Source organism: Vigna radiata, unplaced genomic scaffold (assembly GCF_000741045.1).
Source record: "Vigna radiata var. radiata cultivar VC1973A unplaced genomic scaffold, Vradiata_ver6 scaffold_133, whole genome shotgun sequence".
Taxonomy (NCBI): Eukaryota; Viridiplantae; Streptophyta; class Magnoliopsida; order Fabales; family Fabaceae; genus Vigna; species Vigna radiata.
The window spans coordinates 61,532-79,363 of record NW_014543257.1 but is presented as its reverse complement, the minus strand read 5'-3'; the positions used below and the strand labels follow the sequence as shown (position 1 = coordinate 79,363).

The 17,832-nt window shown below is 32.6% G+C and overlaps 1 protein-coding gene across 1 annotated transcript; it reads right to left on the bottom strand.

Moving 5' to 3' along the window:
- Positions 1-9,422: 9,422 nt before the first annotated feature.
- LOC106753429 lies at positions 9,423-17,341 on the bottom strand. Its single transcript, XM_014635238.2, has 2 exons — positions 16,712-17,341; positions 9,423-10,119 (listed from the first exon to the last, which is right to left on the bottom strand). The coding sequence occupies exons 1-2, from the start codon at positions 17,024-17,026 to the stop codon at positions 9,709-9,711; spliced, it is 726 nt and encodes a 241-aa protein (XP_014490724.1). The 5' UTR covers positions 17,027-17,341; the 3' UTR covers positions 9,423-9,708.
- Positions 17,342-17,832: the final 491 nt, after the last annotated feature.

Genomic DNA, 17,832 nt, shown 5'->3' with positions numbered 1-17,832 from the left:
TGGAAGAAGGAGGGAGAGAAGTTGGGCGCAAAGAAGCAAGGAAAGAGATGGAGAAAAAGGAAGGGAGAGAAGCAGTCAAAGATCAACTTAGTGTTAGAAAAGAAAAAAAGAGAAAATAACGTACTGTACAACCGTTAGCCACATCAACAACTTTTTTAACGGTGTTAGTTTTGGAGGACTAAAATCAAAGTTTCTTTAAGGAAGAGGACTAAAATGTACCTTACTTCGAAAGAGAGACTAAAACCAAAACCGCTTGATAGTATATGGACTATAAACATATTTAACCCTATTTTGAAATATAGTTAAAAATAAAACCAGACTAGTTATATATTTAATTGTATTTTTATTCTAAAATACAATTGAAGATAAAATAAAACTATAAAATGTTATATATATATATATAGGTTTAATTAAGTTTGAATTCATGATAAATTTGAAAATTTTTAATTTAATTTCTTATAAATTTTTATGGTTCATTAAATAAAATTATATTTTTTAATTAAATTTATATTATTTAATTTCTTTTTTAATTAATGTAACTATGTGGCTCTTAATTGGGTGATGTTACTGTTTTCCTGTCGGTAACCTTCTACGTCACCGGTAAAATTACAATATTAAAAAGTTATGGTTTTCATAATTTTTTAATTTTATAAAATTATAGAATTATAATACAATTAAATATATGTATGTAGTCATGGTAAATACGTATTCGCTTTTTTCCAAAATTTTAATAATAATTTTAATTCAATCAGATTATTATTATTAGTTTTTAATTAAACACTTTTCATGTAATGTTTGAGTTGTTAATTTTTTTTAATATGTTTTTGCTTCATTATTAAATGAAAAATATGTTTGAGAGAAATAAATCAAATTTTAGAATTAAAAGACAGAAAAAAAAGTAATTTTAAATTTTTTTTTATAGAAACATGAATATCATGAATGAATGTATTGTGTTATTAAACGTATTTTTTTTATTCTATGCAATTTTTAAGATTAAAAAAAAAAGAAAAAAGAAATTAAAAATTCGATGGAATAATAGGATGATATGCTTCTGTTACATATTTATTAATTAGAAAGCTTTTGTTTTCAAAAGGTTGTGTGGCTCAATTGAGAGTATTATTTTTGGATTAGAAGTCATGTGATTATGTCTTAACTAGTGCATAAAATGTTTTGGTTGTTTTATATAACGTGTTTATATGTTAGTGGTAGATGATATAATCAATTGAATCTTGATAGTTTGATAGTTGATATGATTGTTTGATACTCAAAAAGAACGAGGTTCAAACCTTGGTTAGTGTGTTATGCACCCGATGCTTGTGTTAACATTAGGTGATGTTATATGTAAAACATGTTTGATTGATGGTAGTTGGTTGTTGGCTATAATAGAACTAATAGAAATGTAGTGGAAATAATTTTGGAGGAAAGCAACTAAAATGAAAAAGATCTATATGGCAACTGAGTTGTATGGTTTATATACAAGTAGAAGATAGTAACTAAAATAATAGAAAAGTGTTTGAATGAAACAGAATTTGAATTATATAGGCATTACTCTTAATTCAAGCTAGGTAAGTGACACAACACCAATTTCCTTTCGTATAGCAATTCTTTGAGCCAATTTCTTGGTAAGCAGCATAACACCCTGCAATATATTCAATTTCACAACTTGAAGAAGCAACAAAGTATTGCTTCTTAGAGAACCATGTGAGATAGGTGCTCCATTCACAAAGTAGATGTATCCAAAATTACTTTTCCTCTCAACTGTATCCCCTCCATAATTTGAATCACAAAAACATGTGAGTTTTAATCATTTTTTTGTCTTCCATAAGGAAATAGTATTCCATAATCTAGTGTACATTTGATATATCTCAAAATGCGCATAGCAGTAAGCATCTGGCTCTTCTTGGGTTGACTCATGAATATGCCTATCAGACCAACACAAAACATCAATTCTGGCATGCTATTACGCAAGAAACACAATGATCCAACTATCTGCTTGTAAATAGTTTCATTCACCTCCTCTTCTACATTATCCATTCTCAATTTGGCATTAACCTCCAACAGACTCTTGGCAACGTTGCACTGATGCCTTTTAAACCTTTTCAACAACTCCTTTACATACTTTCATTGATGCATAATAAGACCAGTAGCAATATGAGTAAATTCCATACCTAGGAAATAACTAAGTTTTCCTAGATTAATCATCTCAAACTTAGATTTCATCAACTTCTTGAACTCTTCTATATCTTTCAAGCTCGATCCAGTCACCAAGAGATCATCTCCATATAAGTAAATGATCATCATATTTCCTTCTAAACTTTCTTTCACATACACTCCATGTTCAATTACACACTTTTCAAAATCGTGATTGAGAAATAAGAATCAATTTTCTTGTTCCATGCTCTGGGAGCCTGTCTCAAGCCATAAAGTGCTTTCTGCAGCTTATATACCATGTGCTCCTCATCTCTTCCACTGAATTTAAGAGGCTACTGAACATAAACTTCTTCCTCCAAAGATCCGTGCAAGAATGCTGATTTGACATCCAACTGAAACTGAAAATGTTATTGATTCCTCCATGGAAGAAGATCGACTAGATGAAGACAAATTAGAGGACATGATCCGCGATGTTAGCGTAGAAAATTTTGCCAAAGCTCACGTGTATGAAACGATGTCGGCTGATGCGAAAACACCTTTGTATGTCGGTTAAGCTAAGTTCACACGGTTGTCAACGATGTTAAGATTCATGAATTTGAAGGCGACCAATGGATGGACTGATAAGAGTTTCACAGAATTGTTGACGTTCTTGAATGAAATGCTGCCAGATGGAAATACACTACCCACTCGTAATTATGATGCGAAGAAAATTCTTTGTCCGTTGGGTATGGAGAAAATTCTTTCACAGAAAGTTCTTTTTTGACTGCATTTTATATAGAAAAGAGTTTGAATTTTTGAAAAAGTGTCCAAAATGTGGTTATCACGATACAAGTAAAAAAACAATAGTGAAGATAATGGTCAGATAGAAAAAAATGGATCTGCTTTGAAAGTAATTTGGTACCTTCCAATTGTGCCTAGACTTAAGCATTTGTTTGCAAATCCAAAAGATGCTAAAAACCTTAGATGACATGCAGATGAGAGAAAAGTTGATGGGCTACTTCGTCATCCACCTGATTCAAAGCAATGGAAAAATATTGATGAACAATTCCTCCAATTTGATCAAGAATGTAGAAATCTTAGGCTTGGTTTAGCCATTAATGGAATGAACCTATTTGGAAATCTAAGTACCAATTACAGTTGTTGGCCAGTTATATTGANAATTTACAACTTATCTCCTGCATTGTGCATGAAGAAGAAGTACATGATGTTGTGTATGCTGATATCTGGTCCAAAGCAGCCTGGAAATGACATGGATGTTTATCTAAGCCCACTAGTTGAAGACTTGAAGTTGATGTGGGTTGGGTTGAAATATTTGATACATTCGCTTCTGAAACTTTTGTGATGCATGCAATGTTATTTTGCACCATTAATGACTTTCCAGCTTACGGTAATTTGTCAGGATATAGTGTCAAGGGTCATAAAGCATTTCCTATATGTGAAGAAAACACTGCAGCTCATCAATTGAAATACAGAAGAAAGATGATGTATCTGCATCATCGGATATTTCTAAAATGTAATCATTCATATCGAAGGTTAAAAGAAGCATTCAATGGATATTAAGAGAGTGACGAAACACCAAATCCAATTACTGGCATTCAAATTCTTGAAAAATTTAATAAAATACATCATGTATTTCGGAAAACATCCAATAAGCCATCTGTAATGACCCCTTGGAAGAAGAAACCAATATATTTTTATCTTCCATAGTGGTCAAAGTTAGATGTTAGACATTACATAGATGTGATGCATGTGGAGAAGAATGTGTGTGATAGCTTGATTGGTACACTACTCAACATTCAGGGAAAGACAAAAGAGGGAGTCAATGCTCATTTGGATTTGGTTGACATGAATATCCGAGAAGAATTGGCACCCAGGGAGATTAGTAAATGTACTTATTTACCCCCTGCATGTTACACAATGTCTAGACAAGAGAAGATAAGTTTTTGCCTTTATTTAAAGGGTATCAAGGTACCACAAGGATACTCTTCAAACATGAAGAGTTTAGTGTCGATGTAGGACTTAAAGTTTGTTGGCATGAAGTCTCACGATTGTCACGTCTTAATGCAGCAATTGTTACCGGTGGCTATTTGTGGGATTTTGCCCAAAAATGTTAGGCAGACCATAAACAGGTTGTGTTCATTTTTCTCGTCGATTTGTAGTAAAGCCTTCGCTACTACAAAGTTAGATGAACTTCAAGGCGATATTGTTATCATCTTGTGTCAATTAGAGATGTTTTTCCCTCCATCTTTTTTTGACATCATGGCACATTTACTTGTTCATTTGGTTAGAGAAATCAAGCTGTGTGGACCGGTATACTTAAGATGGATGTATTCTATTGAGCGTTATATGAAAATTTTGAAAGGGTATGTTAAAAATCCATATTGTCCCGAAGGTTTAGTGATTGAAAGGTATATTGTTGAGAAAGTATTAAGTTTTGTTCAGATTACATGACATCAACAAATCCAATAGGAGTTCCTCGCACATCATGGTTGAATAAATGTTCTACAAGTAAAAGCATCCAAGGTGTGAATGTGGTGACGAAAGATCACGAAGAATTGTTGCAAGCACATCTTTATATATTGAACAAAACAGATGAGTTGATCCCTTTTTGCAAGCACACAAAGCCATTGTGAAGAATAAAAATTCAAGACAATAAGAGAAATGACAATTGATGGAGCATAACAGAACATTTATGTCTTGGTTCAAATTTGAAATTGACAAAGAGCCAAATTCTTCTCAGACTTTGTTGTGGCTTGCAAATGGTTTAAAGTTTGATGTTGTATGTTGTACAGGTTATGAAGTCAATAATTGCACATTCTATACGAAGACTTTGGATGATAAAAGCACAGTACAAAATAGTAGAGTTAGTTTAAAAGTTGAGTCGCTTTAATTTTCCTGTACTTGGATCAATGAGATATTATGGTATAATAGAACAAATATGGGAGGTTGATTACACCAAGTTTTGTGTTCCATTGTTCAAATGTAATGGTTTGACAATAAGATTGGTGTGAAAATATATGAATCGCGTATGACACTAGTTGATTTTCGAAAGGTGGGTTATCGAGACGAACCATTTATCATGGTACATCAACCATCTCAGATTTTTTATGTCAAAGATCCTACGTCTGACCATTGGTATATCACTCTTCAAGGCAAAAAACAAATTGAAGTTAACGAAGACAATCTGATTAATATTCATATTGCTGATAACCATTCATTTCAAACTACGACAAATTTGGATGACCAACCTCTAGTTGACAATGTACATGCAATTCGGTTAGATCATAATGAAGGAATATACATATGATCAATCCATATCTTTATGTATGAATTTCAAATTTGTGTATAAGTTTTTTATTAATATTACATAAGTCTTTTATTAATATTTTAGATGACTAACTATTACATGTTTTGTTAATATTACATGTTATTTATTTTGACATATATATGGCTGACCATCCACATTCATCAGGGGATGAGACTCCCTCGTCCAAACCTACTAGAGGACCCACCAGAATGAATCAACTTTTGGTCAGAAAAAATAGTGGTGAAAGAACACCGTGGATGTTAATGTGATCACGGGTGTGGCATCTGACCCAAATGCAGATGAATTCTATCATACCTTGGAGCAATGGCGCGTGATATGATTAATATTCTTACTCCATCTTTTGACCATGTGTCCGAGGTTGATCGGAATATTATATCGAACGATATATTGGTAAGTTAATTAATACCATTTTGAATTACAGTTTGTTTATATTGATAATTTTATACTGATACAACTTTATCATGTTTATTACATATGACATTTGACATTCCAAATGTCGCAATACTTAGAAATAAGTGTTTATCATCTACTGCTGAAAACTTCCGCGGTTTTAAGAGTAAGTTGACCTCGTGATATATATTTGGAGGCAAAATAAAATGAGTCTCCATGTAAAACATATAAGGCCATTGATGAGGAGACTTGACGCCTCTTTGTACAGAGTCAAGTCGGACATCAGAGGAATGGCAGGTTAGTATAGTTGATATTAATCAATTCCTCATTAACAAATATATATCATATGAACTAATTAATTCAATATATGTGACAGGAAAAAATAAGTAAATCACAAGGAATAAGTGCTCAAAATAAAAAACCCCACCTATTATCTCGTGGTGGGTATAGGAAGCTTGAGGAGAAAATCCTCAAGCAAAAGGCAGAAGGTAGACCATCATTTAAGAGTGGTAGCCCCCAACCTCTTTCTCCACCTTCTCGGCATGAGAAATGGAAGTTGGCTCATTTAAGATCATCGAGCGCCTACTCTTCTGACACTGCACGGGAAAAATCTGAAAAAAATATAAGTTATCATTGTTCCTAAAATAATAATAGTTTCATTATACATACTACCTTGAACTTTTTTAAGAATAATGGTGTTTTGTTATGTTACAGGACTCCTTGGTTGAGCAGAGCTCCCTAGGTCAATTCACTCCAGAGGGTCGCCAGGATATTCTTACGATTGCAATTGGACGACCTAAGCACCCTAGATGTGTGTGTGCTACTGGAACTGGAGTAGGCATTCGAGATTATTTTGGGTGTTCTTCGCATCAGACTTCATATGCATACAACGAAGCACAAGAAAAAAGGCTAACCCAAGAGATCTTAAAAAAGCTTAGGGCGGAGCTTAGGACAAAGCTTAGGGAGGATCTTAGGACGGAGCTTAGGGCGAAGTTGTATGATGAGGTCACTACAAAAGTGACTGACAAAGTTATGCGCCAGTTTCAGCTGTAGTTTGAGAGTTATGGCATGCGCCCGCAACCATCTCTTGTACAGTAAGAAGATAATGTTGTGCCTCCCACAGGTAAAATTAATAAACATCTATTTTCAATAATTTTTTATTTGTATAATCTAACATTTACACTTATAGGAAGAAGCGGGAAAGGAATTTGTTCAACACCAGCCATCCTAGGGGATGACATGGACGATGCTAGTCCATGTCTGCTATACGTTGTAGATGGTATCGAGACGATATTGGTAGCTCGTGGAAAAATGTTTAAGGCAACAACTATTGTTCATGGTATGGAGCTATCAAAGGATAAGGTGAAGGTCTCATTAGACGACATTATCATACCAGATGCCTCAATTCCTTTGCCCACAGATGAGATTTTCACTGTGGAACATACATTCCACTCTTTTATCGCTTGGCCTAAACACTTGGTTGGTTCGGTTTCTAATCCCCTGGTATAGACTTCTACTTTACACTTCTGAATTTTAAAGTTTACATGTTATTGATGTTGAAACTTATCCTATTTTTCCATGTAACAACAAATGCATAGACAGAAGAAGAATCGTTTATCTGAGGACGATCCTCTTGGTGCATTGGAGCTACTTTTTGACATCATTGAATATGAGCCTATGAAGGTTTAATATGATGCTAATGTATTTGGGAGACCCTCTAAAGTCCTAATATACTTACATAGCCAAGATGTCAAGGAGCTTGCGTCGGGATATGAAGAGTTGAATATTACCTTAATTCAGTTATGGATGATGTAAGTCTATGAGCAATTATTTATCTAAAATTGATTTATATATCAAGTATACTTATATCAAATGTAATTTTTTATTTCAGGTATATGTTTGGTGTCAGTAACAACTTGGGGTACAATGATGTCTATGGGTTCATTAATCCCCAAGTCATTCATGAAGCAAATAATTTTGCTGACATCACAACATATCTCACCAGTTTTATTCCTTATGTATCTAGGTAAGTGAAGTTTGTTAACTTCAAAGTTCCATACGTGATTTTAATATATAACAATTAAGTTATTATCAATTTCAAACACCATTCGCAGCTACTTATTGTCTCCATACTGGAAAGCTATGCTTTGTGGTTCTGCTCATTGCACAAGTCTCCTCCCAAACATCTGAGGCAAGCAATTGATTCGTAAGAACCTCAATGAAGTTTTTTTTTATAGTTTTATAAATGAATGCTAAAGTTTTTTTTATAGTTTTATTCCAACACGTATGATGTTGGTTGGGAGATCAACTACTAACAGTTTAAAGCTTGCATGGGTTCCTCTTAAGGTTTGATACATGTTAAAGTCATACTTTCTTATAGTTGTTTTGTTTAAAAAAAATTTCACTAACTACTTAGAACTATGATGATATATTATAGTGTAACAGACAGAGTGAGTCATATGAGTGCGAATACTACGTAATGGATGACCCACATTATTCATGCCCATATCGCAACAGGCTGGGAAACGGTAATATTTAAATTTAATGAATTTTGATTTTCTCCATCATTTGGAATTCATATACACAAATTAATATCAATTGTCTTGCGCAGAGATTCAAGACTTCTGCTCCACTTCCAGAGAAGTCACTTACATTCCTGAGAAAGGCCCTTGCAAAACATTTAGTTAGATTATATAATAGTTCATAGTTATTAGATGTAAAATACATTGGAACATGTTGATTTATAGTTATTAGACTTTGTAGATTATGTGATGTAAATATTGACTATTGTGTTGAATTTGTTGAATCTGTTTTGTTATATTATTGTTTGATATGTAGGTTTGTTTTTGTGATAGTGGATATCACAAAAACAGACCTGTTATTAAAAAAAATTGTAGGATAATAGGCCTCAATTATGGCTAAAACCGAGGTAGAAAGCCTGCCTATGGCCTCGGTTCAGCCACAACCGATGCCATAGATTACAAGAGAGTTTAAAAAAAAAAAAAGCAGGGCTTTGGCAACGGTTCAAGCTAGAACTACTGCCATATCCCCACATTATTACCTCGGTTGAACTGAGGTAATAACCCCCCCCCCTCCCCCTTTTTTTCTTTCTTCTTTGATACTTCGGTTGCTGAAGAACCAAGGCAATAGCCTTCAGAATTCATAGTATATAACTGGGTGTAAATCTCACCTTACAAGCCAATTTTGTGAGTTGAGTTAGGTTTAAAGTCCACTTCTAACACGATATAAAGTCAATTCATAGTATATAAGTGGATGCAAACCTCATCTTACAAGCCGGTTTTATGGAGTTGTTTATACTTGTACATTGATTGAGTAGCAATACAAAATTCTTTCTTTTGCCATCAGAATTTCTGTTAGTATGTGTGCTTGGAGTGGGATAGGTTTCAAAGTCAGCAACCTATCAAACCCATTAGACTCATGTTTTATTGGTGTTTATATTTACCCAATAAACCTCTTCCTCCATAGATCCAACACGCAAATCCTCTCCTTTTACATAACCCTTTTTTAACATATAAAAAGAAAGAATATGACAGACTTAGAAACGCGTTGTGCTTCTAAATATAAATTTGTAAGAGTCACAAATGAATATGCTTCTAAAAGCTATGTACATATATTTTTCTGCATCAACACAGGATTTAAAGTAATTCTACATTTGTGCAGTATCTCATGGCATTTAGTTAACCAAATTCTGGACATTACTGTGTTGACATCACCAATATCTCAGCTGAAGTTGAAGCCAAAAAGCTGGTCGATGCATTAGTCCAAGTTCAAGCATGCATTAGCAATTCACAATGTCATCCCCCATAAACTTTTTTTTCTCAGTCTTTCTTGTTGTCCTTGTTTTGTTGATTGATGAATAAAGAAAACAAGACCACAATAATACCTCCAAGAACTGAAACTCTTTTCCAATCAGCACCTGAGGATGAGACAACAGAATCAACTATTCCAAAAGTCAGCAAGCCAATGAAGAAGAGATAAACATTTTTCATGGTTTGGCTGCCACTGTTTGCTATGTTGACATCTTTGATCTTTTCCACCTCCTCCTTGGGTTTTGCTTTATCAACAAGATCCTTCTGTCCAAGGTTCTTAAAGAATAGCCCTTCCTTTCGGTCCTTCTGCATTTGGTCCTCNAACTCTTCTATTTTCTTTTCACTCTCCTCAATCTCTAGTCTGTTCATTTCAGTAGATTCCTCGAATGCTAGCATCTCACTCTCTATGTTTGCTGTTATCTGTTAATCACAAATGAATCTTTGCATGGATTTCATTCTAAATCAAACTACCTTATTATAATTTTAATTTCTCTTATTTCAATTATGTGGGGTTTGATCTCCTATCAAATATATTTCACTAAATCTTTCAAATCATCAATTTTATTTATAATCTTTACAAAATGAACTTCTGACCAAAATATTGGCCAAAGTAAAAAGGAAATCTAAAAATTACCCTCTTAAATCAGTTTGATAAAAATATGTTTTTCTCTCTCAAAACATTTCGACAAATTCACATTAGTTTTGTAAATTGTTAGCTAAAGCCAACATTTCAAATTACTTTACAACCTTAGTTTTTTAGCATCTTATAAATCCTTAAAATATTCGATTTACAATAAATTCTTTTCTTGTACATTTTAAAGTTATTTTTATATCTCACTCGTTATAAATCTTTACAACATTTAAACAAAAAAAAAAACAGTTTAAGGGATTTTAAGCATATAACAAGGACAAAATTTGCTTAATAATTTAGAAAGGAAAAGAGCTAATTAATTAAGAATTTAAAAGGTCCAAAACCACATAAATTTAACATAGAGGAACTAAATTACAGTCAAGATTATAATTAACTTATTTTTATGATTGACATTTTAAACACTATAGTTTCACGATATTATTACTTGGGATTTGAATCACAATACTATTCGGCCTAGCACTCAAATTGAAAAGAGCTCCTTCCTACAATTTCAACACTCACTCTCATAGACAAGAATTGTGAATGATCTATTTATCTGTATTTTCTCATTTTAATTAAAAATTCTAAAATTAGAAATTTTTAAATGAATAGGGATGTAGGTTGAAATTATAAAGAAATTAATCTAAGATTACATGCAGAGAAGTTTGTTTTGTACTTGGTCTTTTTTTAGGTACTGTTTTTGGTACTTTTGTTTGCCTGATACTTAATTTTTTTGTTTTTTAATTGAGGACATAGAAAATTTTGACTTGAGTATTTATAATGTTATCTCTAATATTTCCTATATTTTGGTTAAATTAAAACATGTCTCTTACTTTTCTATTTCAATTACAAAACCATATATCCCCTGATATACAAAGATAATAAAATATAAGCATCTTTATGTTTTACTAAAATATTTTCTATTTTCTTTAAATCACAAACCGATACCTTGTTTTCTTCATACAAATTGTTATTTCTTTCCCCACTAATATTGGGATTTAAATCCTTACATGACTGTCTAAAAGAAGTCAAGAAAATAAACTAGCTATATATTAGGTTCTGATACCATTTATAGTTTGATATTAGATAATATTGTATAATCATAGGAATTATTGTACTTAACTCTACTTTTTCATCATATTCAAGTTCCTTTTCAACAATTCCATCAGACTATACTTTATTATCTTAGATTCAACAAAACAAGATACCTTTTGTTCGTGGCATTGTTATCCAGACATTATATCTTTGTGTAATGATCCTAAAAAAGGTCTGCTATAACATGGCAGTCTTGCTCACTAAGAGCATCTGGAAACCCATGTTTGCTTAAATGTTACGCTTTCCCGCCCATAAAAAAAATATGGTATTCAAGGATCATATTCGGAGTTTTCTGATGCACGGGATCCCCATGTATAGGCAAGTGCAGATCATACTGACTTTAAGATAAGCTACTTCCTTACCTTACCTAATCTACTAAAACCAAGACATAATAAAGAAAAGGATTTACGAGAGAGAGGGAGAGAGAGTTTAGAAACTCATGGTTCTTAAAAGGACTGAAAAGATTTTATTTAGTTGATCCTGTCTCTATACAAAGAAGATGTCTCCTAATATAGAGGAGAAGAGGATTACACATTTTATCTTACATCCTATCAGATAAGATTTTTTCCCGAAGGGATTGACTCATCTGGATTACATTGGGTCCACCTTATCTTATCTAGATTATATTGGGTCCACATTATCTTACAACATTATGTGTTTTGGCATGATTTGGTAAAGGTTTCACCATGAAAATCAATGGGAAGTTATGAGTTTTGGTGATCATTTGTACAACTTTTGTTGGTCAGGATAAAAAGTTTGGAATAAGGTTTTTGTTTCCTTTGATATGTTTTACGGTGAAATCATATCGGGAGAACCAATCTTTTAATCTTAATATCTGAGGATTTAGAGGCATTTTGTTAAAATTAAAAAGTTTAGGAAAAGAGGAGTTATCCATTTGCACTTCAAACTGGAAACCTTTGAGATGGAAATCAATCTTTTTTATTTCGTTTTCGACTGCAAGAGCTTCCTTGTATGTGCTGTGATATTGGACCTCAACTTCTTTAAATTACCCAGTTGCATGTCCACAGTAAAATTTCTTTCTATGAATTTCTTCTATCAGAACTGCTCCCCAGTATCTATTACTTACATTAGTTTGGAGAATTTTGTTCCCTTCTCCTGGGATCTTAATATTAGGAGGATTTCAAGTTATCCTTTTTATCTGTTTGACAACATCAATTTGCTTAACTCCCCATGATGAAGGATTCTTCTTTAGGAGTCTAGAAAGAGGACGGGTATACCTACAGCTTTTAGGATGAAATCTCAGATATAATTGAGAATACCTAAAAATTGTTGAATTTGTTTTTATGTTTAATGAGTGATCTGGGAATTTAAGGAGTTCTTCTGCTATATGCTTTTGTGGCTGATAGAAACCCTTAGAAAAGTGCATTCCTAAAAAATCAATCTCAGATTGTGCTAGAAGGATTTTCTTTCAGCAAGCATTATCCTATATCGATCTGCTATAGTGAAGAACTGGTCCAATAATTTCCTATGGGTCATCATCTCTTTGGGAAAAGGAAGAATATCATAAATGTAGATGATCGCGTTTTATAGAATTGGCTAAAAAATCTTGGTCATGGCCTTTTGGAAAAGAGAGGGTGCTACTTTGAGGCCATTGAGGCCAAATGGGAGTATTTTCCATTGGTATTGGGCATTAGGTATATAAAAAGTTGTTTTATGTCTTTCAGATGGATCAATACCTAATTGCCAGAATCCAAATTTTAGGTCGAACTTTGAAAAAATACTAAATTCTTTTACAAGGATAGGAAGAGAAAAGGCTTTGGGAATAAGAAATTTATCATCTCGAGGAAAATGAATTAAGGGCTCATAGTTAATTACTGACCTTTTTTTTCCTCTTACTCTTTCTGGTCTTTCTTCCACATAAAAGGCTTGGCATGCCTAATTTGAATGTGTTGGTTCTATCAAGCCCTGCCTTAAGAGTTCTTGACATTCTTGTCTGGTCAGTTGCAGATCAAATGATGCCATTTGAAGATGAGTTGCTTTCGTAGGATTGACATCCTCATTAAGTTTGAACGGGAGTTTGACAAAAAAGTCTGGATTTTTCCTTAAAGGTCTGGGATGAGAAAATCGTTTGTGATTATCAGCACATAATGAGAGTAACTTCTTCTTGACATGTTCTATCTCTAGAGAGGATTCCGAGAAAGAGAATAATGTAGAGATTTCTACAAAAGGCTTGAACTCTCTTTTGTATTTTAAACCGATGAGCAGTATCTACAATTTGTCTGCCTTTGAGAATATGTCCATGCCTATCAAAATATCTTTGCCAGGAAGTTTGTTGCCTATTACTTTAGCCCAAATAGTGCATTCAGGGAAAAATTTGGTCCCAGGAAAGGTTTTGGTCATGAGATCAGTTCTGAATATTTTCCCATTAACAGCTATAAAAAATGACATCTTTTTTTACCATAGTTCTTCAGGAAGAATGTCAGAATTCATCATTGTTTTTTGTGCTCCAGTGTCGATGTATCCAATTGCTTTGACAGACTTGTTGCATGCATCAATTGCTTTGACAGGTCTCGAATAATGTTGTAAGATAATGTGGACCAAATGTAATCTAGATAAGATAAGGTGAACCCAATGTAATCAAGATGAGCCAATCCCCTCAGGGAAAAATCTTATCTGATCGGATGTAAGATAAAATGTGTAATCCTCTTCTCCTCTATATTAGGAGACATCTTCTTTGTATAGAGACAGGATCAACTAAATAAAATATTTTCAGTCCTTTTAAGAACCATGAGTTTCTAAACTCTCTCTCGTAAATCCTTTTCTTTATTATGTCTTGGTTTTAGTAGATTAGGGAAGGCAAGGAAGTAGCTTATCTCAGAGTCAGTATGATCTGCACTTACCTTTACATGGGGATCCTGTGCATCAGAAAACTTCGAATATGATCCTTGGATACCATACTCTGTTTATAGGCTGGAAAGCGTAACATTTAAGCAGACCTGGGTTTCTAGGTGCTTTTAGTGAGCCAGGCTGCCATGTTACAACAAACCTGTTTTTGGGGTCATTACCCAAAGATATAATGTTTGGATAACAATGCCACGAATAGAAGGTATCCTGTTTTGCTGAATCTAAGATAATAAAGTATAGTCTGATGGAATCGTTGGAAAAGAACTCGAATAGGATAGAAAAGTATAGTTAAGTACAATGATTCTTATGATTATGCAGTATTATCTCATATCCAGTTACAAATGTATTGTTATAATTATGTGAGTTCGGTCCAAGTTGACGTTAATAATAGTTTTGACCCCAATTTCTGCCTAATTCTTCTGATCCAATCTTTTGCTATATGCAGATTCCATCTATTAAAGGCCAACCAAAAACTTCCATGAACCTCTTTTAACCAAGGTCTAATCGTACTAGACCAAATCCCCCAAGCCTTACCCTCGTTCATATGATTGAGACGCTAAAGTTTTAAGTTTTTCCCTTCTAACATTTTAGTTTCCACCCTTACCAGACCTCGACCAAAAGAGGTTTAGTGAAGGTTTAGGTCGGTCTTTGACCAATGAAATGTAAGGTTGTTTTATCCTGCATCTCTAATAATTTCATCGTGTACTTCTAAAATTTTTAAAAATTTTAAAATTTTCTTTTGCAATTAAAAAAACCACACATTTCACTTTTTTTTTATCAAATTTCGAAATTTGATAAAAAAAATTTACTTCATAAATTTTAAAATTCGATGAAAGATTTTTTATTTTCTTTATCAGATTTCGAAATTCGATATAGAATTTTTCATTTTCTATCAAATTTCGTTGAAGTTTTTAAAAAAAAAAATTATTAAATTTCAAGATTTGATAAAGAAAAAAATCTTTTATCAAATTTGAAATTCAAAAAAAAAAATAATCACTAAAGATTGTTTTAGAAAATTAGAGATGCAAGATAAAATATTCGAAGGTACAGTCGTTAGAAAAATGTTGGATTAGAAGGAACACATCAATATTGGGCCTAAACCATTAATAACATCAACTTGGTCAAGCTCACATGCCTATGGTTGGCTGATGGAGTTATGTAAGATTAGCGAGGAAGAAATAACAACGAATAATAATCGTATGAGAAAAACGTGTCAGGATATGAATATCGAAGATGTTTTTATTTTATTAAGTGTTTTGTTATTTAAAGGAGATTTTTTTAGTTAAAGACAAAGAAATTTATATTTTAATATCTTTATATTTTAAAGAATAAACAATTTTATATATAAAATGCTTTTAAATGGAAAATTAAAACCAAGGCTTAAGATTTGGATTTTTTTTTTCTGACTTGAAACACTTCTAACTTTGAATAAGATTTTTTATCTTTTTAAACTCTTTCCCAAATTAGGAATGTAAGATAAAATTATAAATAAATTAACCTAAATTTACTTCCAACTAAGTTTGTTTTGTATAGAGATTGGTAGTATTTTTTGTAATGTTTTAGGTACTTTTGTCCACCAAATACTTTTTTATTCGGATATTGAAAAGTTTGACTTAAATATTTAATGTTATAAATCTCTAATATTTTCTATACTTTTTTTGAACAAAATTAACACATTAAGTTGATTCAAAGACAAAATAATTTAAAAGATAATGCTATAGGCAAAATATAAATAAATATCATTTTCAAAATCTTAAATCAAAATAGTAAATATAGATTTTTTAAGAAAATTAATCAATTATACACTAAAAGACAAAAATTTTATTTAGATTTTTTTTTATTGAAGCGTTACAACTTCTAAAAAATAAAGTCATACATAAAAGATAATAAAAAGTTAAATTATTCATTTTGTCAGTTTATAAATTATTCATCTAATTTTTTATTATTATATCTATAATAATAATTTAATATTTTTTATTTATTATAAATATGATTTAATATTTATTTATTTATTTTAATTTAACTTGTTTCACATATTTAAAAATTAATATAATTTTTTTATTAAATTAACTCGTTTGAAGTACCACATTAAATATTCTTTTAAATATCAAATAAACATTAAATTAAAAATAAATAAAAAATATGAAATTACTATTATAAATATAGGGATAAAAATATTACTAAACTATGTTAAAAAATTAAAATAATATATTTAAAAACAAAAACAAATCAAGTCGAGAAGCTAAAGAAATTCACATTATATAACTACAAAAGCTAAATAAACAATATTATTTTATCTTCACATGCATTTTAAAACCTAAACTTGGTAAACTTAAACATAATCTGGAAAATTGAATCTAATAATGACGAGTAAGAAGATGAGAGTTATGAATTAACAGTAAGAAGTTGGAGAAGACATACTCTGGCACCAGCTTCATCCAACTCTTTGAGAGCATCTTCTCCGATCTTGTCAAACTCAGCTTTCGCCTCTTCCCCAAACTGCGACAAATACGCAGACCTCTCCTCCAGAAAATCGGTGAGGCGAACCTTTTCCGTCTGAAGCATGGCGATTCGTGCCAGAAGCTCTTGGCTGTTAGCGTCTCCTTCCGCCGAGGAACCCTCGGAATCGGACTCCTGCGACTTGCAAACGCACCAAGCGGAACCTCTCACTGTTTGGAGCGGCGCGTGGTGGAACGTGTGCAAGGAAGCGTGAACAATGGGCTTGAGGGCAATCATTTTTTCATGCCTGTGTGAGTGAGTTTAGTGGTTTCCAAATGGAAGATTTTGCGTTATCTTTAAAGGGAATAATAGAGAGATAAGGATGGTGTTAGTAGCTGGGAATAGGCAGATGCTTCGTGTGTTTACTTTTCTTGGTTTTGTCTTTCGTTTCTCGGTGAGGTTTGGATAAGAGATGAGTGTTTTTGTTTCAGAGGGTGACTTTCATTTTAGGTTTAAATATTTGGAGGGTTTTCGTAAAAGAGTGGTCCTGGTATTTGTAAAATTCAGCTAATTGAGTCTAAATATTTAAAAAATTGAGTCAATTAAGTCATGTTTATTAAATCTTTATAAATGATATTAACAACACTTGATGTGTTGCATATTGATGTGAAATTGTTTGATTATGTGAAATTTTTATTTAATTTGAGACATAATGACATATCAAAAGGTTTTACTTATCTTCATATTAAGGTCTACCATCGTCGCCACTGTCGACGGTCATCATTTTCACCATCATGGTTAGACTCTCTTCAACCATAGTTTGCAATCAGTTCTTACATCATCCAAACACAACAATGGAGCACACAATATCAAATCCCTAACCTGTAAAGAAGCTCAGATAAAAAATCCCCAAACTGAGAGCCTTGCACTAGCTAGAGGACAAAAACCCTCATCGTCATAGAGACATTGCCACTAAACGCCCACTGGCCCAAAAATCATCGCGGTCCACCGCTCCATCTCCTTCTCCACCCTCATTCTTCGCGCATGGCTTTTTGAGCACTTCCTTCATCTGTAAACCCTCTCATGTCTATCAACCTTGATCT